This window comes from Pipra filicauda, unplaced genomic scaffold (assembly GCF_003945595.2).
Source record: "Pipra filicauda isolate LSUMZ 115617 unplaced genomic scaffold, ASM394559v2 scaffold23_size5868930_pilon, whole genome shotgun sequence".
NCBI lineage: Eukaryota > Metazoa > Chordata > Aves > Passeriformes > Pipridae > Pipra > Pipra filicauda.
In genome coordinates, this window is record NW_024104354.1 from 3,356,024 (window position 1) to 3,377,906 (window position 21,883).

Consider the following 21,883-nt stretch of genomic DNA (forward strand, 5'->3'; position numbering starts at 1 on the left):
CACTGAGTAGCCTGGAAGAGAGCATACCTCCATTTTCTCTGTAACTACCTTTTAGTTACTGAAGGACCGAGACTACATTGCTCCAAGACTTCCTGTCCCAAATTCTTTCAACGTTTCCTCACATGTCAAGTCCTCCACTGGACTGTCTCCAGTTTTTCAGTGAGGTAAAAATTTTAGCAATTCTTTAACACTCACGAAAAATAAAGAGTCTGCTCTGCATATGGGCTGCTGGAAAGTTATCAGACTGCACAGAAGACTTAAGAAATTTTCCTGTCTGACCAACCAGGATCCACTCTGGCAGTTACCCTCAACAAGACTGAGGCTGGGCTGAGTAAGTGAATGTTATACTTTTACAACTTGGACTGGTTTAATTACCTATTTTTAAAAGTCATTGGAAAAACATTCTTAAATTGAAATTTTTTATATCAGTATTTATTTTGCACTCCTCTTTACAACTGTGATAAAATTCTTGGCAAAGCCTTTGATGATTATAAGATAAAGAAACAGTGCTCAAAGTGTTGCTGTCAAGAAATTTTTGGACACAAATAGTGAAAGTGGAAAATAAATTGTAATGAGAATTCTCATGAATAAGTTTCATGAGAATTTCAAGGAACATCACACTGCTTCAATTCTGCAGATTTTAATACGAAACAAATGAAGTACTGACAATTTACCTTTAATTTCATTTGAAATTAGCAGGTTATTTTCTGTCTCCTCATCTTCACATTCTTTGTTCTTTATGGTGTCCTTTGTTTGTAATACTCCACTGAGGAAAATAAGATGTTCAATTTTTATTAATACATCATAAAAATCACTAAGCATGACGACATCTCTTGCTAACAATGCTATTAACACACCAGGATTCCCACATAAAGGATGCTGTATCACCATAAAATAAAAAAATAGAGAGGATGTAATTTCTGACTTGATTTCCGGTATGACTACAGGCATGAATTTTGCAAAGTCTCAAGAATACTGTAAACTAAGATTATGTAAATCACATCAACACATTTGACTTCATAATTGAAACTGGAAAATATACAAATAAAGGCAGTGGATGTGTCCACAGCACAAGATGGGAAGCGTAAACCCACATATATACCTGCATGTCCTACGAAGCCTTACTGGTTATCCAGGCCATTTTCAGGAGCTGTCTGAAATAACATCTAATATTTCTCTGCCCAACCTTCATCTCCACCTGACATCAACTCCTTTACTATACTGACACCCTATTGTGCAACAGTTAAATGATCCTACTGAAAATATCTGTATTCCTTTGTATGTTTTTGCATTACTTCTTACCCAGCTAGAAAAGTCACTCTTTGCCTGCTGCCTGTGGCTGCTCCCTCAGCTTTGCCAGCCCAAATATTTGCAGAGGGAACATCTTCCCCCTATTGAGAAAAACTGGGCAAGAGAGGTGGAAATAAGAGAATTTCTCAAGGTGGGTCTGGGTGCATTTGCATCTTAAAATCAGCCCCTGGGAAATTCCTTTTTAAACTCTGCCTTCAGAAGGTATTCCCAGCATCATTTCTTACAGACATGAAGCTGATATGAGCTTGCTGACATTACGTGTGTATTTCCTTGTGCTTTTAAGAACTTGAGAACACTTTGGCCAAGTCTTACTAAACCATCACAGATGCAGAGCTCTCGGCAATACTAAGTACATAATGAGCATTTTCTAAAAATAGGCAGAAATCTTAGAGTCAAGACTACAAGAAAGCCTACTATTATATGAACGGATGCTTCACCTACGTGCCAGAGAAGCAGCCAACAAGAACCCCTTTACAAATGTCACAAACACAGATAAAAAGCCAGTCTAGACTAACACCTTGTTAGACATCAAGATTAGCTAATCTCAAAACACAAATCCACAGAAGAAACAGACTTGTTTAATTCCACTGTTTACATTTATGCAATTAAATATCATTTCTATATTATATACAAGAAAGCATTTGTCATTAAATCAACTAGGAGCTTTGAGGTCCCTGACATCAATAATAATGTAATTAACACACTATTAATAGTGAAACAATGAGCACTGAACACAGCAAATCAGAAAATCCAGCCTTTGTAGTATAGCAAACAATACCAGTGGAATGCGTACAGCAGGCATGCCTTCTTGTGCCACAAAGGCCTCCTTCACAGTATCTTCATCAGAAATGTTATCTTGACTTATTTACGTAAAAATTATTTTCCTAACTCTACAAACACAGACAACTTCTAAAGTAACCTGCTACAAAGTAGTGCAATTGATCCAAAGGCAAAGGAAATGACAAATGTAAATCAACGTGAGGAAAAGAGACAACCAAAACCTGTGAGGAAACAGGTACCTCCCTATTTTCCTGAGGACGATTTTCATAGCAACATGCATCCCGAAATTTTACCTCACTTGTTAAATACAAGATAGTAGCATGAATTGAAGGTTTTGGGGAAAAGGTTAGAGGACAAACGGAATTGCCTTTTAAGAAGCAGTATAATTTGATTCCCAAGTGTGAGTGTTCACCTTCTTTCACTGTAAAGATTTCCAGAGTGGAATTCCTATTACAGGGAAATTCTTTTGCTACTTGGAAGATTCTTTAAAATTAAACTTGAATATGCTATAGGCATGTAATTTTTATACTGAATTTTCATCCTAGGAACATTCCAGAGGGACGGACAGCAAGCAGTAATTACATACATAATTCTGCAAACCAAAATATTCGAGTATAATTGTTTGATGCACAGAAAGCTCAAAAAAAAAAAAAAAAAGAAAAAAGAAAAGGAGCAAGTGGAAGTGGAGATTAGCTGAGTACCACTTAGATTTAACACAGCATAATAAAACTCATGTCTGGTTTCCTATGTGGTTGGATCCTCAATCAAGGACTTCTTTGAAACAAGAGATTACCTGGAATATGAAGGTATACACAACTGAACTGAAGTCAAACAGAATTAAACCTACACTGTGAACTCAGCAGCTAAAGAGCACACAAGTGTATGTATCTATGTCGTCAATTATGCATGTGTACTTTGAATACACATCTAAAAAGATCCACTGGGTACTGCAATAACCAGATGCTCAATATTTTATAACCCAAGCAGTTCATACATACCTAATGTTGTGAACATTATTTTTTATGCCCTTTTCAAAGGAAGATTACTCATCTGAAAGTCCTCTATGACTATGCTGTATACGTAATGAATATGGAAAGCTAGATGACAAAATGCAGACAGTCATCAGTGTATTCAAACAGTTCAAATACAAACTGAGAAGTCTCTGGGTAGTTCAAAGTTGGCACAGGACTGTTAATTCTCTTAATGAAAATGACTCAACAATGAACAGACAGCACATGTATTGGTTATCTTAGGTCTTCCAAGGATAACACCCTCTATAAAAATCAAAGACAACAAAAAATTTTTCTTCAATTAATTGTAAGAGACAGTCTGTAAAGCCAAAGTATATTTCAAAAAAAAAAGGTGAATTTACTATAATGATGGTTAAAATGATGAATGACAACTATTTTGTAACACAGGTTATTTCAAAATTACACTTGAAACTGTCTTTTTTTTTTCTGTTTATATTCACTTGAGTATGACTACTTTATGCTGCTTATTTGTAGTATAAAAATTATACCAACACTGCTTGATGCTCCTACTAGAACTTTTCCAATATAACTTGAACACTATAATCCGATTGAAATAACATGAAAGAATGTTTTAAAGAAAAGCTGGCCAAAACTAAAAAGACGCAAAAAGCTACACACTAAATTTAGGATAGGTTTTTGCAACAAAGGAAACAATAAGAGTCCAGAAAAGAAAACTATCTAATGGAAAAAGGAAGGGAAATCATAAAACACTGCCAGATTTGGTTAACCCAGTTTGAAAAACAAGTTTGAAACCAGTTTGAAAAAATCTTGCAGTGTTTTCAGAGGATTTAATTCATGGAATATCCTGAGTTGGAAGGGACCTATACGGATCATTGAAGTCCAATCTTTAAAAAACAGTTAAGTTTCAATCATCAGCTTTACTGTGAGGTATTTATCATATAATACCAACTCTCCAATGTTTGTCTCTTGAGACACTATTATTGCTAACACAGTTCATATATTATGAGCACAAAATAACACCACATGTAACACTTCTTGTTCCAGGGTGTCATCTATTTCTGTATGAAAACAGCCAATAAAATAAAGCAGCGATACCATAACTAATTAAAAATGTAGGGAATCCTATTGCCTCACATATTTACCCCATGAAAATACCGAATTGCATCTTTTATCTTCAAAAATAACTTTTTTTATACCATAAATACTATTTTCCAGTGCAAGCTTGGAAACTATCTCATGTCATTTTCTGTCAAAAATGTACTCCAGATGCTGAAAGTTAAGGAACTACTTTTAATTTTCCCACATTTCTACGTGTTTATTCATACACAATAACATATTTGTACACAGACCTAGGAAGAAGGATCTCAACTTCCAATAACTGATCTCTATTGTAGGTATTTTTCCTCTCGTCTGATATATGTTTCTTATTTATTATATACGTTGTGATACTCCCTTTCCCCATATTTCTAATATAAAGACAGATGAAGAACTTCCATCTCCTTCCCTGCTGCTTTGAAGAATTCCACAGACAAATTACTGGACTGCATTCCCTGGTAAGTTACATTTTACACTGACTGACTCCAAACAACCAATAGGTTGAAAGGAATTGAGAGTTACCCAGGTGCCTTCTTTTCTTTCACATTGCATAAGAGGGGCTTCTTGCAAGGAGATTTACTTTCTGCATCTTCTAGCTTAGTTGTTTCTGGTCCAGTCTTCCCAGATGGTCGATTGTGAGCCGAAGATTTCATACCTACGTGACCAGGGCTGGGGCATTTTCTGTCACTGTTTAAAACAAATTAACACAGCATTTAAAAGCTGGAGCAGCTAAGCTGTTGTTTAAGTTATTTTCTTTATGGAGAAAGAGTCATTAGCATAACAGAAGACATACAAGGTGGGTTTTTTTGTTTTAAGAAATACATGGTTTACTTGCCACCAAGAAAATTGTATACCTGGGATTTTCAGAAATCACAATACAGAACCCTCTTCTTCATTAAATCAATGGTAAAACGATTAGGCAATTCAATAGGAACAGAATTTGTCCAATAGTATTTTTGATAATAAGCTATCCACTTCAAATACTTGTAACACAAGAACACTTCGAAGTATCATTTTCCTCCTATCCCTTCTCTCCCATGATATACCACTATGCATCCTTTAACATGTCATATGTAGCCTCTTAATTGGGACAATGAAAAAAGTAGCACTTGACACAGTTCCCATCACAGAGGACACTCCTCAAACTGCTACTGGATTCACTGGGATGGTACCCGAGCTACCTGGCAGTGAGTAATTAAATCACTTCAGATTTCTAAAATCCTACATTTTATAAGAACAACTGAATCAAGCAGTGCTCTTTGACAGTGTAGTATTTTGGTTTATAAAGCATGAAGCTGAAACTGTCTCCAAGAACGCAATTTAAAATACCTTCTATTGAAAATATGTGGTCATTACAGTGGGAACCGGAAATCTTCACTACAAAAATTCACATTTTTACATTTATATTAATGCAGCCCTGAAAAAGAATGGAAAGCCGCTCTTCTTCTCCTTTCCTTCTTAAATTCTCTGTGTATTCCCATAGTCCAAAATAAGCACAGGAATCAGTATCCACAATGTCTTACATAAAATCATCATCAGAAAATAATCATCTTAGTATCACACTCCTTTGTTTTTTCCTAGCGCTCCTGCATAAAAGCTTCAGCTACAGACTTTAGCATTGTTCTTGCAAAACTCAGTCACACTAGCTTGATTCCTCAGTCCCACCATAATGACAGAACAGTGGCTGTTCCTCACAGAGCAACATTACTTTACAGTCATGTCTATAAGGCCACTCCAGCAACTAAAGAAATACAAATAATTTTCTTAAATGTGAAACCAACTGGTAAACATTCAATTTTAAATTCCAATTAACCAACTAGTGGTCTAGATAGTTACACTGAAGATGAAATCAAACTCTTGTTAAATCCCAGACAGTAAAATCAGTATCAGTCTTTGACAGCTTGGTGACCTTTTTCATAAGCACAGATAAAACCATTTTTCCTCCCCGTAAATGAAAACATAGATAAATAGAAAGGCCTTTCTCAAACATTCAGCTATTGCACAACTATAAAGTGCACTGCAGAACACAGAAATAAAGTACTGCTCTTAGTCATCGACATCGCTTTAATCATAATTACTTGATTACAGGAGAGGTGGATCTTTCACTTGCTTCTGCTTTTCTGTTTCTGGGGACAGGACTGGCTGCAGGCATCTCCCCACTCAACCGGTCAGGTAAGAGGCTTTCTTTGTTCAAGTTCAACTCTGAATACGGGCAGCTGACTGCACTAGAAGTTGAAGAAGAAAAATGACTCCTTATTCTCAGACACTTTACAGACTTCATTTATTTCAAACAAAATGACATTTGAGTTTCCTAGAAGCAGATGCAATAATTTAATATAAAGAAGATTAGAAAAACACGCAGTAAGTAGTCATACTTCAAAATGTTAAGAATTCCACCGATTAAAAACCTCAACCTGAATGACTTTTGCATTTCCTTTCGACGGCAACTTATGTAACGCAAATAGTATTAATCTGTATTATAACATTCATTGCAGAAAATTGCTTGGTGAATATTTAGCCTGTTCTCCCCTAATCTTAATGGTATTTATACATAAAATACAGGGCGTCTTGGACTAAAACCATCTCTCTCCAAATGAAGTCATACTACCATTTTTATTGTGAAGGAGGGTATTCCTACTATGTAATGTCTACACAGAAGCTGCATTGCAAAGGCCACAACATGAGGAATGGTGCACAACCTCTTACTGCAGTGAGTGCCCCATCTTCGCAAATGCCCTTTTGTGATATTCCATTAAGGGACTGTGATATTTTCCCAGTCCTTCTTAACATTCAACACTTCCTATTTCCCTGAACTCCAGTTAGGGAAAGAATGTGACACTATGCATTGATATAACCACTTGTAAATATTACTCTAACAAATGTGAAAGCTGTACCTCTCAAAGTCAGAAAAAACTGTGTTTGCATAAAAAGTAGGGGAAGGAAAAACTGCAACACAAACCAAAATACATGGGGCTGAACTAGGATTTTTTCTTTAGAAGAGTGCTCTGCAGTGTTCAACTGATCATCAGCCAGGCTACGTACTAAACACATCAATGATAATATCCTAAACTCTGAATAGTATATATATGCCACAACAGTGAATAACATCATGCTCAAGTTTTCAAAACATGTGCTACGACACTAACTCTAATATGAAATTATGCTTTCCTACTCCTCTGCATTATTACAAGCGCCTCTATAATGTTAACTGGTAAAAAACCTATGTTTTGCAATTTCACTTATTTTCTTTTCAAGAATATAACTACTTGCCTTTCCATAAACCACTGCAATGTCTTATTTGTTTCACTGATAGTTACTTGCATGATTTCCAAACAGAACTGTCTACCTTGACAGCCATATGCCCTGCCACCTCCAAATTACAAAAACAAAGAGAAAAACAATAGCTGTCACTATCATGTTCTGTTTACAAAGCACAGCATTTTAAAAAAGCGACTTTTTTTCAAAATATGCAGTACACTTTCCTTTTCCTTTACCAAGGCAGCTCTGGATTCAGGAGTATGTAACAACTCCTATAAGGGGGCTGGGCTGCATCAGTGATCTAATTTTGGTCTCACCAACATAAACAACAAGTTGGTGGACATTTACATTTCTCTCAGCAGTAGCATAAAAGGAGAAAATTCCTTAAGGTTACACAGGCCAAATCAGTCAGTTCTTGCTGAGGTTATCAAGACAGGAGTCCAACAGCATGTCTGATTTTTTCAGTTGGTTCATTTGAAAACAAGAACTTTTTAAAATCCTTGAATAGCTATGCTGAACTTGAATTAAAAAAAAAAAAAAAAAAGAACATAGTTTCTGCTTTTCTAATCAAGATGAGATCCCTGTTAAAGGGCACTCTGAGCAGATGTTATTCCACAATAGCCTGTATGGTGTTTTCAAGGGTCATGCAGTCATATCCCCAGGTGATCTAATGAAGCACAGAACAGTCATCTTTGCCGCCTTCTGAGGAACTTTTAGTTTACACAGCCAAGTAAGATATAGTCAAATGGGTGGCTGGACTCTAAAACACTATACTTGAAATCGGCTATTTTTTTTAATGAATTTTTTAAAGACATGGAACAAAATATACAAACAAAAATTAACTTGGAGCATTCACCTTTTATTTCTGCTTTCTCTTAAGCAGAATCAGGCACTTTATTTTAAATCTATTTATATATCTCTACTTACATTTATTTTTCAACCTACTGTTTTTGTCTGTCTTAGGACTAGCCTCTACCAAATGTCTTAAAAGCACAAAAATAATTAACTGAAATATGGGGAAGAAATCGGGAACATTAGGAAAGAAGGGAAGTTGCTTTATACTCCCCATTCTTTATGTTGCTGCATCTATCACAATGATGTCTTCTTTCCCTTTCAAACAAACTACAAGATGAAAGACACAGGCTTCTACTCAGAAGTTTTAAGGTACCAATGCTAGTGTGATCTAAGTTCTTGCTGTGACAAACACATACCACTGTGATGAAATACAGTTATCAGAAACTCATGGATATATTGGTTAATCTCAGTTCTGCCATTGCTATAAGGCAAAGTATATAATCATCTTTTGGCTTCCTATGTTTACAGGGGTGTTTTAAGACTTAGTGTTTCTGAGCAGTTAAAGGGCTGGACTGTCACAAGGAAACACTGAACACTAGTAATATGGTATTTAACTTCAGTTGTGTACTATTAAGTAAGCCTTACACCACAATGAAATCTGACAATAGGATTGTCATACTCCAGCAAGTTTTCTGTTTATCAACACCAATAACGCATTTTAAATTAAAAGAAGGAAAAGAAGAGCCTCAATATTCAGTCCTTTATTATAACTTGCCTGCTTATATAATGCCTTTTCCTTTAGTATTTTCTGGAAAAACAGAAGCTGAATGACAATTTCAGTCAACAACAGTTATAATATTAACGATGTTTTAGAACACTAGATTCATACGAGTTTTTCTTTGTAATTAATCATTCAAGTTGTTGTATCATTTTTTAAAAAGTCATTGATAGCCCTTAGATGTTACTGTTACTTGAGGCAATAAAAAGAGTCCTTGTGGTTTCCACCGTTACCTTTGGTACAACAAAACACAGCATGAATGAACCTGTGTACAGGTTACACAGCTTCCAATCAATCAGTAAATCCTCCTGAATCTCAATGCCTCCAGCCTTCAGTTCTGTTTAACTTGTCTACTGTAAAGAATAAAGAAATTAATATTTTTATTCCTTCACAATAGAAGTATTTGATTTATATAGGACTAAGTTTTTAAGACAACTCATCTCAAGGGCTCAGAACTCTTAGGTTATTTAATATTAAACCAGGACTTTTAACTCTTCTGTCACCTTAAACCTAGATTTCTATTCCAGCTTACAGTTTGCTTTAGCACACCATTTTGAAAATAGCAGAAGGTCAGAATGCAAATTCCAAACTGATCAGATGTCCTTGGCTTTGGGGTACCAAGGTCTGCCAGAGGCTCAGGAAGAACAGTAAGAAGCAAAAGCAGCAGGTACTTAATGTGAAACCTCTGCTATGCATCTGACAGGGCTGTACACCCTCCAGCACTGCTCCACAGCTTTGAAACCAGTCCAGCACAAACATCTCAATTATCATCTGAGCTGTTTCAGTAAAGAAACATTCACATTCATACCACCTGACACACACACACACACCCCCCGCACAGGAAAGCAATCAGCCATCTCTAAATGCTGAAGGAACATAGCATAGCAGTTAGCTGCCTACAGTACACTACTAAAATGGCAGCAGATTGGCTGGCAATATGTACGTCCATGACATGGTTTTCTGAGGAAAGGGAGTCACTGTTTCCAGGGTCCTGCATACATTGAGTAAAAACTGAACATTAAAATAAGTTTCTGTTCTTATTGAATCATGAGAGATGAATTAAGTAAAAAGCCAATGCATGATTACTACTACTTGTATATACAATTCTGATCACAGGCCTGGGATTTTCAAGTCAACAGAGGTTTTACATAACCAGCCCTTTCCAGAACTGTCCGATGGAACACAAGTGTTGAAGTAGCATATCCCACCTATGTTTATTTTGCAACTGCTCTTCTATCATACTCAAGATCTATGTCTAGATGGAGTCACACATATTTCTCTTTTCTATAAAGTTCAAGAGTAGGAAGATAAAACTGGGCTACTAATAGGTAGGCATGGACCTTAGTCTTCTCCAGACATTTGAAGATGCTCCTATATTGTAGCAGTACACAAATTTTCTGATGCACAGAGTTTAGATGGATTACTCAGCCTCAGCTACACCTAATATCAGAAGAGAACATAAACCAGGGTTTTCTCCTAAAGTGAAGAAGAGTAAGGTAGCACTCTGTTCAGTCTAAGAACTTTAATAATGAAGTACTTTTAAATACAGATTATCAGTCTTTATGACCACTTGGACTTTGCAAACCTGCATCAAGCCATAGACAGGTCTCCTGATTTAGCTGTATTGGTAAAATGACACTTGAGACTGGCATCAAAATCAGACAAGTTACTTTAGCAGACACTGAACAAACAGGTGCAACATCCTACTGAACTCAGGTTTCCTGTGTTTCTGTCCTGCGGTTCTCTTACAACACAGCCTCCACTGTGGCACATTCAGTTCACTTCAACTTACACAACTAATATACCTGTGAAGTTTCTGGCAAAAATCTTTATTCATGGAGACTCAAACCACTAATGCAGTATTTACAACTGACCTCTTTGCATTACTGCTTGAACTGAAGAATTATTGCATGCATTAAACATCAGAGTATACAATTCACAACCATAAATATGCAGGTGATCTGCATAATGCTAACAACCTGTACACCAGGCTGTTTCAGCTGCACAGCACATAACCCTAGATCAACTGCTGATAGATATTGAGTCCTTATTAACATCAGCTTTTCCAAAAAGTAAGTGCTTTAGCCCTGCTACCTAATTAATCACCAAGGCTTTCATCTCATTCCTAAGGAACAAGCTCTCAAATTATTTCAGAACTACTTAGCATTTTAAATTATCATCTTTTCTGCACACAGGCATTTATGCTGGAGATAGATGTTGTACCTCATCATGAAAAAAAAGATAAGCATGGTTAAATACATTTCAAGGTTGCCAAGATCAAAGAGCCAAGGGAATGGTACCTGATGTGGATAATTACACCAATTTTAAAACCTCTCTGTTAATTCAGGAAAAAAGTGACAGTACAATGTCAGAATTTTTGGGGTGACCTAGACCCTCAAGTTTGTATGCTCCAGATGAATAACAAATCTCTTTTACTTTCCTCAAAAATGCTCGAGAACAAAACCAGAATATCAGCACAGAGAGCAAACCAATACAGCTAGTGAATAAGATACTTATCGGTGTTAATTTTTTTGCTATGAAACAGCAAATGGCTGTCTTATAATCAACAAAGTCTCTTTGGTTATATTTTTATACCCGAGAACTACCAGTTAATGTGCAAATAATAGGATTGCTAAGACTGCAGTAAAACTAAAAGACAGTAGATTGTCATGAGTTTATTTCTTTTCTTAATATTGAGGATGAGTAAGTATAACAACTTTAAATAGCATGGAAAATGCAGCTATAAAAGAAAGGCTACAAAAAGTAAATAGACAAAGCTCTTACTCATCCCTTCCTCTAAAGCATTTGAACTTTTAATGCCAATGTTTATTTAGAGAGATCATAAATTAAAAACTTTTGAGACATTCATTTTCTTTTATTTTAAGTTTCAGCCTTGGGCTGAAGCCCACAGTTATGTTCACCTGATTCTAAGTAATAAGTAATCGAGATAGCACATGTAAGGAATTGGAATTTATTGCCCTTACAGATCAGGCGCATTAATAAATCATACAGACTCAAGTTTACTAGACTGTGAAATGAAATGAGTTTCAGACAAGCAGCCAGGAAGCTTTTTAGGCAAGTCTAGTTTACTTCACATTTGCAATGGACTAAGCACATGAATGCAGTAGGTTACCATATGATAGCTGAAAGATGGTAACCTCTTAAGGACTGACTTGGCTGTTTAAGGAGTTATTCTAGTTATTGTGTGAAATAAAAGAAAGGTATTAAAACTGGGAAAAAAACCAAAGAAAAATAACATGGACAGAAAAATACAACAGGAATAGGTTGAGAATAGCCTGAAACACAATGATGTGGCAGACTGCATCATGACAACTTCACCCCAGTTCATACTGAAAGAAGTTCTGTCACTGGAGCTAACCTAGCTCCCCTTCCTGGGAACAAAGCTTGTCGTAGCATCAGGAGCTCTTTTTGCCTCCTAACAGCAGAAATACCATGCTTCTGCTGTAGATAGGGAAGAACTTGCAACAGAAGATGCCTTTCGCACACCAAACATGTAAGAACACAGTGGGTTTTGCTGGCCAGGTACCTCTGTTAGGGATTAATTAGGACTTCAGCCAGTGCTGATATACCATCAAAACCTTGTAGCATAATTCTATTTGACAGGACATAATTCTCTCATGAATACCAAAAGACTGCAGAGCTAACTTTTGGATCACAAGAGTTTAAAAAGATACTTTAAAAACACAAATAACCAAAGAGCAATCCCCTAAACATATGAGAGCAGATAGAACAAAGTGGTATGACATTTGAGAATCCTATGACTGTGTAATGGAAAAATTAGAAGAAAACTTCTGGAAGCTCTGATTTGCAAAAACATAATAAGATGATATTTATGACACTTAATTCTCAACATACAATATTACCACTGTATCTGTTACTGACATATTCAGGAATCACCTCACACTAAATATTTTTAAAATAATAGAAGTTTCACTTGGCAAATATTTCCCATTTACTCTGTTGTTGTCTCTCTGCCCCTCCATTCCATTCTCCCGTGCTACTGCTTTTCCTATGTCAACTCCTCTCTAGGACGGGATGTCCACATTTCTGTATTATACTTCAGAAGGGGTTCAACAAAGCATCTTTAGAAACACCAGATACAAGCAGCAAGCTGTCATTTGGGAATATGTCAGTTGGAATCTCCTTTCTAGCATTTTTGCAAGCCAACAAGCAAATCCTTACCCCTACAAACCAAGCAGAACAAATACATCCAAGCCATAATAAAATCAGTGGCCTCTTATTTAAAAAAGTTCAAAAGTTATTGCTTTATACATATCTGTGTAATATTTGCAATCTGGACAGCAAGACAAGGAATCCTCATAGGAACAAAATACAGAGTAACTGAATCTACCAATTGTGACAAAAAGGAATGTATAACAAATCTCAGCACATCCTGATGAAATGAAGTTACAGATTGCTAATGTTTATTTCAGCATGCTCACCATGGCAACTGAAATCATGGCATATTTAGGTTTACAAGATTTCCTTATTCTTTCCAGCTTGGATCTGTTTTCTTGTGAATAACAATTTAAAAAAACCATCTGCACACATCCCTCAAATGAAAGAATAAAATTAGTTTCACAGAACATACCTATGATGGCCAATATGTCTTGCTCTTTTAATGTGTCCAACTCCCTTACATCCTGCTGTGGGACATCCTCCATGCTCTAAAGCTTCCACCAATTCCAAGGGACCTGCATGTCAGGTGAAATTACAAATGAGATTTTAAAAAAATTATCTGATATTTAAAAGCTATATAAATATGCAGAAATACCAGCACATCGTAGCAAACATGAAGAAGTAAGTAAACAGAAGTACTTTAATAATGCATTCTGCAAAAGCATGATGGAGATTCAAACAACCTAATTCACTGGAAGAATGAATTTATTCTACGTGAGTAAATCTCTATGTGAGAACTACATCTATATAAAGAACACAAGTCTTGGAGGAACTGTATGACATCAAATTCCTCTTCTACTAACTACATTTAGTTGGAACTTCGTTGTTTTTCAAGAGCGCAGAAGAAATAAGTTACTCTATCCTTGTTCCTGAAGACAGGGAACTTCATAATGGGTACTGACCTCATACATTTTTTAGTTAAAGTCTTCCAGTGAACAAGATGTGAAAACAAAGGCTGAAAAATACTACTAAAAAGAAGAAGCCATCAGGAGATTGACATTTTTGCTTATCTGAATTTATGTGTCTATCTGATTCTCATCAACCTGTAACAACGATGCCTGCAGAAACATTAAAGCATATACCTGTCAAAACTGTCTTTGACACTCAAGCAAACGTAGTATACAACCCATAGCTTCATAGCAAGTGAGAGACAGACGTACTCCAGTACATAAAACTGAAAACATATCCCGCACATCTGCAAGCATGCACTGTCCCTCTCCAGTACTGGTTTTACTTGAAAAGTACATGAACCTGTATCTCCCTCTACAGACAACAATACAGATATGAAAAGGTCTATTTACATAAATTTTTCTGGATGAAAGACAGATTCTTGCTCGCAAATGGATAATGAAAGAGAGAATTATTATGTATAATTAGAACAGTCCAAAAGGGTTTTATACCAAATGTTCAAGCTATGCAAATGTTGCAACACTACAACTACACTGAAGTTCAGTGACTTCTATAGCCTTTACACAGTGTAATGAATGAGAGAAGAGAGATTTTACCTCTTGTACCTTTAAGAGAAAATTGATGCTTAAGACGTAACAAGTAAGTGGACTCAGAGAAAGAGTTATCTGAATAGGGGTGCTTTTGTAAAGGGAAGTCCTGCCTGACTGATGTTCTGGTTTTGCAAAAACTAGCTCCCTATAAATGTTGTCTTCACTTAAAAAATTTAAACTCTTTAAAAATGTAATTAAAAAGAACTGCAACTGGTTCTCCCTGTTTACACAAGAAGCTGCTGTTTGCATCACTGTGAAACAATATTAAGAGCCATGTATTGGTGATTTTAAGTCCCTAACTGCTATCAAAAAAGTCATAGTCCATCATGACAACATTACATGTGAAAAGACTATGAATACATAAATACTGGTAACTGCTCTAGAATAATACTGCTAACACTGCACAGAGTTCACACAAAAAGCTTCTAGTGTTATAGACTGACCTAGAGCTCATTGGTAAAAGGACTATCATACTGACTGAGGCAAAAATACTGTCTTGTAAAATATTTTCTTCCCTCCTTCCCTTCCCTTCCCTCTTTCACAAGTCTGGTAATGCACTTTAACTTACTTGGAAACAATATTAATATTTTTATAATATTCTATATGGTAATAATACAAAGTCATATTGTTGGAAGACTATATTATTCAGCAATCATCCTATTTTATTAGTGTTTGTGTAGCTTATTTTTTCTATTTAATAGGCAGTCAACTTTCTCTCCTGTCACATTATCCATCTTCATTTTTGTAGCCTAGCAAAAAGTCAATTCTACCAGTTACTTCCTAAAAGAGATGAAGCATGCCTCCTAAGCCATCACTTAGAGGAGATGACATGTTGTATGTGATGGATATCTGTACCTTGCTTCTTTTAATATCTCCAAAAAAATCAATTTATGTATTTTATATTCCCACCTAGGCTAAGATTTTGATTTTTATTTTTGCATTCTTAGGTAATAGAAATGCTGCAACCTTATTCAGCTCTTTTGCCATATAATACAATTTTTATTTATGTGGCCACAGACTACTTTTCCTATTGGGCTGCTTGTTCAACACACAGGACAAACATGTCAGATTAAGAAGCGGATATGCAGCACCTTATCTTCTCCTCATTACTCACTTTGTGCTCTGGCATTTACGGCACTCTATTCAGACTCTGAAGGCAGAATGATTAACTTCCTAACAGGCAGTCATCACTGCACTGTTGGAGTGCTCAGAAAAGTAATGAATAGACTCTGATCACACTCTGGATAGGAATTATTTCTTCTTGACATTTTAGAGACACTGAATTGAGGTACTATAATTTTCAGGTAATACATTCACACAGTCTGTGCGTGACTTATCCCGGTTATTTCACATTTAATTTTTTCAGAGTACTCGGTATTGCTCAGCATTTCTTATTTTCCAAGTACAGTTCTTTCTGATCTTGTTACAGCTGTGAATGCTCAGCACTTGTGCAAACTTTACCTATATAAAACAACCTCAGAGAAGAGCACTACTTAAAAAATCACCTGTTCAAAGTTTGTCTAAAGTGATTTCATTGCTGTTACCTAGAAACACAGTGGCATAGGCAGGGATATATTTACTACAAAAGTCTCTTCTTCCTTTAACCTTCAGTCTCATTTATCAGATATCTCCCACTTCTTCAACAAGTAAAAAAAAATCCCCACAGAGAGCAAGGTGGTAAATACAGTGTTATTATTGGTACCAAGCTTCTGTTACAATTTATTTTTAACACAGGCATCATTAATCCCTCTTTGCTCAGCTGAAGAAGAAAAGGAAGTTAGCTGGTTTTGAGGATTTCTCACAGCATTTGAAAGGAGTGCCTTCTCAATGCAGTCTGCACTCCTGGAGCCAGAAATCCACTAACCATCAAGAGGATGTGAACAAAGGAAACAAAGGATCTTAAGAGTGATACCCTATCCCTACTGAGTACCACAGCAGTTTCATGACTGGCTTCGAGAGGGCCAGGATTTTACAAAACAGATCTTTAATATTACTTCAGGTTTTGACTGTGGTTCTTATGCGTACCAAGAGACATTGTATTTTCATTACAGTAAGGGTCAATAGAGCGATCTACTAAAAAGCGATTAATTACTGACTGTTGATTTTGATCTAAATGTCACATTTACATTATTTTGCATATTCTAGTTGCTTCTCTTCCTTAGATGGCACTGACAGGGAAGAAGACAGCACAGTACATATGCCTTTTACCATCATAATATTACAGTGTGTTTCTCTTACTAAGAGGGGGCTGAAGAGGGTGTCCGGTTTTTGCACACCAGCCTGCAGGATGGATATCAGGGCTATCTACATCAGTCCAATAATCATAAATATTATCCCAGCCATCAAAATGAACCTAAAATACAAAAAGGAGAATAATACATTTTAGATCAGGAATATTCTTCATAAAATTAGTTTACCTAAGTAATCTCTAGAAATGACATGTCCATTAGAGAAATCACTTTCAGAGAACTATTTAAGTTACACAGAAAATACACGTACATTACATTCGGGATCCAGGCATACTCTAACTAAAGTAAAGGGAGTAAACAACCCTATATTATATGGTTGCTTACTGCATTATCAAGCTCAAATCCCAGGAATAAAGCAGTTCTCACATTAGTTCTTACATTAATACTTAAATTAAACATGAATTTCTGCCCTTTTCATCTCTCAAAAAAAATGCCAAACGAAAAGCCAAACGTTTTTTAATCTCCTGTTTGAACAGGATTTAAGAACAGCAGAGCAGTAAGCAAAGGGCTAAAAAAATGGCATTTATCTATAAAAACCAACAACCCCCCATCATAAAAGTAACAGTATTATTAAAATCAGACTACACATGATGTAGAGTTGAAACTGAAGAGAAAACGAAGGATGTGACTTCCCAGAAAAACACCAGTATATATACATGCATTTTTTTTCATGCGAAAGCTAAATATCTTCAAATCTTACATGATCTCTGTTGTAGTAAATAGCTCAGATCTCTCATGCACGCATGTGTGGATGCACGTACACACAGATACATACAGAGCTCTTTCAGCATATGCTACACAGTTAAATTACTACCCTAGAAGTTACAAATTCTGTCATGTAATAAATTAGACTGGAGAGTGGGTTTTTTGTTTGCTTTGGTGGGGTTGTTTTGGGGTTTTTTTCCATCACCACCTTAAAGTTAAGGTAGAAAACGTGTAGGTGTGAAGATATTAGTTCTGATGACTCCCTACCACCAGTTAATTCAAATGATTCAAAATGAAACATCAGCTGCATTTCCTACTTGAAATAACAGGTATGCCTAATAAACCTGTACAAACTGCAAACACATATAACCTTCATTCCTATCTAATTGGATATCTGGTATATGCTAGCCCTCCCAACAGTTAAGGGTTTCAGAGTGTAAACTGGTTTTGTACAATAAAAGAAAATTAATTCAAGTATACAACTTCTGCAAAATACATTAAAAACACATTAGCTTTGATTTATCCAATCTAAAGTCCATAATTAATAAAAACCATCAGAATTTCAGAAATCATTGATGAAGCACAAGAGATCAGGGTTATTTCTATCATATCTCACATATATATCTCTCTTCTCCCTTTGGAAGTTTATAGAGACAGATTCAATTAACCTAGACCAAATATTTTATATTTTATATAATACAAATATCCAAGCAGCCCTTTGACACTTAATATTTAATAATCACATTTCTTGATAAAATAGACAATTGTCTTCTATCAACTATTCCCAAAGCAATTTTCCAACATACTCAACTCTGCTCTCTAATTACTTACCTCAACATAAGTAACTAAGAGCACAATAAAAAAACCCCTTCTGAAGGAATTATATAATATTAATCAGTGAAAAGCATGAGCAGAGATTAGCAGTAGAGAGCAGCGTGACTCAATTCTTTCCATAGTTAATTTTACAACTATAAGATTTGAATTGTACAAAGTCAGTTAAGCAGGATAGTACAATAAGACAGAGAAACTTACTTTTATTCTGTAGTCATCAGTATCTACAATGGTTGCTACTCTGATAAATACTGGATTTCTCTTGTCAACCACTTCAAGTTTCATGTTTTTCTGAAAGCTATGAGAAGGTTTCTAGAAAAGAACAATATTATATGAAACAGAACAAAACCTCAAAAATCTTCTGTAGCTGTAAAATACATAAAATCCATCAAAAATTTTCTGCCCTTATTTTCTCAAATCTGCCCTCTCTCTACAAAAAATTCAAGTATAAAAACATAATTCAAACCAATTAAACTAGCAAAATAAAGTAATTACTTTGGAATTCCAGGTTCTCCTGGAATGGGCTGGATTCAAGTCATCTAAGCAAGAAAGTGGGAATCTTTATTTTTAATCAGTTTTTTTCCTAAATTCTCTAGGAATGTTTTCCTAGAGATTTCAGCCAACAGTTTCAATGCAGTATTTAATAAAGTATTACATACTAGCAGCCTGAAACCTTTATGAAATTATCTACAGGAAACATAGTTGTGCTCTTTAGTATGTGTTTTTGTTTCATGAATCAAATTTTTTTAGACTCATACTGAAAACATAACTAATTCATAGTATAATAGAAAATACTCAGAACAAACAGGACCAAACATGAGTTTTTTAAACACTATTTTGGCAAAAATGGTGTCTTTGGTAGGAGTATCAGATTTTATCTTTCTCATCTACAGCTATGAAAGCTAAAGTAAAATTATTTCCATTTTAAAGGAGCATGCACAAGATGTTGAGGTTTTTATTCTAGTTTTCTAGGAAAATAATGTATCTGTCCCTCTAGGACCTTCCAGACCACTGGTGTTTTTTCTTCATCTGCAGCTTAAGGACTCAATTTTCTCCCATAACACAATATAAAGCCGTGTTATTATCTCATAACTAAATACCTTCCTAGTCCTTGCTCAGGGTATTCTTGGTGAGAATGTAAGATTAAGAAATGTTATTAAGCCAGATAGATGCACCTTGGGGTGATAAACTGCAGGTCATTAATAAACTCTGGTAATCTGCTGACCTCAGGAACCACTATAAACACCACAGTTTTGCTTTTGTTAATCCAGCTGCTCTTAGCGAAGTGTTATTCAGAATTAGTGTCCCTCATCTGAAAAGCTGAGGCAAATGCGCTTTAGTGTGCTGTGAGACAAGGGGCTGGGAACTACCAGCCATCTGACACTGGCTCCCACCATCAATCCAAGATGATTAGAGGGATGGAGCATCTCTCCTACGAGGAAAGGTCGAGAGAATTGGGTTTGTTCAGCCTGGAAAAGACACAGTTTGGGGGTGACTTCATTGCAACCTTCCAGTACCTGAAGGGAACCTACAACAAAGATGCAGGGATTTTTTTACAAGAGCATGTAGTGATAAGGCAAGGGGGAATGTATTCAAACTACTGAGAGTAAGCTTAGATTAGATATTAGGAAGAAGTTCTTTACTGTGAGGGTGGTGAGGCACCTGAACAGGTTGCTCAGAGAAGTTGTGGATGCCTGATTCCTGGAGGTGTTCAAGGTCAGGTTGGATGGAGTTCTGAGAAACCTGGTCTAGTGAAAGTTGTCCCTGCCCACAGCAGGGGGCTTGGAATTAGATGATCTTTAAGGTTCCTTACAAACTAAGCCATTCTATAATTTTAAGATTCCTTTCTGCATTAGTGACCATCACTGAAATTTTAAGAGCTCAAAAAAGACAGCTGTCACCGAAAGAAACCAGCAAGAACAAAGATAAAGGAAAAGGATGTTGCCCACGAGCACCATAGCTAAGCTGGAGAAGCTGCCTGTGGACGCTGCCCATGGCCCTTAGCTGCAAGCTTGTAGAAGTCTACTAAACAGTGTTAAATACAAGTTCTCTCTTGGTTACTGCCCAAGGCAGTGGACTGGATGGACAAGTAGACTAATCTCTTACAATCATTTTTACACTGTATTTATTGCATTATATAAAATGTACAGATAAAAATATATATCTTCAAAACATGTTATCATGACTCAGTAGCTACCTCATTATTTCTAATAAGTAGGCAGTAATTTTCCATAGCAAATTACATTAATTAGTAATATATTTGTAGCATTTAATCTCATTTACAATAATTAAAATAATAAAGTAATAGTGATTTATAATAATCCGATTTCTAACAGTGAACTGCAAACTTGCATAAAAATAAACCACCTATTATGCAACTATTTAACTGGACACATTTGGAAACACAGGAATACCATATATGTATTTTCTTCTTAAAGTACTTAATTACATGAACTTAAAAAAATATAAGCATTTTCTCACCACTTTAAAAGCCCTTGCAGGTGCAGGTAATGAACTGGTTTCTTCCAAATACTTCTCCCAAGAAAAATGCTTAGCATGTGGATAATCTGGCACAGAAGAAATGTGACCAAAATTAAACACAGCAGTGCAAAAAAATAAAGTTAATGTCTAATTTACAGAGTGCCTAGCATTTTTATAATACTGTTCTGATTTATGGTTTGGACTTATAAAATAATTACAAGAAAGGTTCTTCTAAAGTGTCTTGGACACATTCACCATACAGGTCAAAAAAGCCAACAGCCTTCTAATACACAATACTGAGAAGCTATTGTACCCAATTGCTTTGGATATGGCAATATTCTCTGACTCCCTCACTAATATAAATAATGTGGACTGGAAAAATCTGTCCATTTAATTAAACAAGTTCATTCAAGTAATAAACAGTCATCCACTGGCAAGGACAATCTAATCAGTGATAGGTTTGTACTACAGCTGAACACACCTTACTACTTGTTACTCTTTTAGTGAGCTCTTTTTAGCTAAATTTCTAAAGAAATACCCTGGACCTTTATGATAAAACTAATCTACAGAAGATGTTGCCTTTTTCAGCAAGTGTCCTGTTTATAAACACTTTATGCAAGAAACACAAAGATATCTTGGCAGGGCCTGTCCTTCACCTTTAGTCTGCACCAGAAGTTTAGCTTGAAGTTTACACATTGTGATTCGCAATCTAGAAGAGAACAAAACCTATTCTAATTTGTTTTACAAGGCATTTAGCTGAATAATGGGCTGCAATTAACCTCCTGACAGACAGGCTGCTTATAATTTTCAAGACTGCTGGCTATTAGAATTACTGCCAAAGTTGGTTTTAACCAAGTAAAATTTTCCATGTTCTCAGACCATAGATGCCAGTTAAGGGTTATTTAGATC

General features: G+C 35.8%; 1 protein-coding gene across 10 annotated transcripts in view; it reads right to left on the reverse strand.

The window, feature by feature from the left end:
- The window catches only part of L3MBTL3 (L3MBTL histone methyl-lysine binding protein 3), a 78,740-nt gene that overhangs the window by 9,683 nt on the left and 47,174 nt on the right, over nucleotides 1-21,883 (reverse strand). For all 10 annotated transcript variants that reach the window (XM_027751998.2, XM_027752016.2, XM_039381767.1 and 7 more), the window contains 7 exons: nucleotides 20,975-21,060; nucleotides 18,695-18,805; nucleotides 16,947-17,061; nucleotides 13,622-13,724; nucleotides 6,257-6,403; nucleotides 4,701-4,865; nucleotides 675-766 (listed from right to left, as the gene is read on the reverse strand). In XM_027751998.2, the coding sequence (XP_027607799.1) occupies nucleotides 675-766; nucleotides 4,701-4,865; nucleotides 6,257-6,403; nucleotides 13,622-13,724; nucleotides 16,947-17,061; nucleotides 18,695-18,805; nucleotides 20,975-21,060 (819 nt within the window). The remainder of the gene's footprint in view (nucleotides 1-674; nucleotides 767-4,700; nucleotides 4,866-6,256; nucleotides 6,404-13,621; nucleotides 13,725-16,946; nucleotides 17,062-18,694; nucleotides 18,806-20,974; nucleotides 21,061-21,883) is intronic.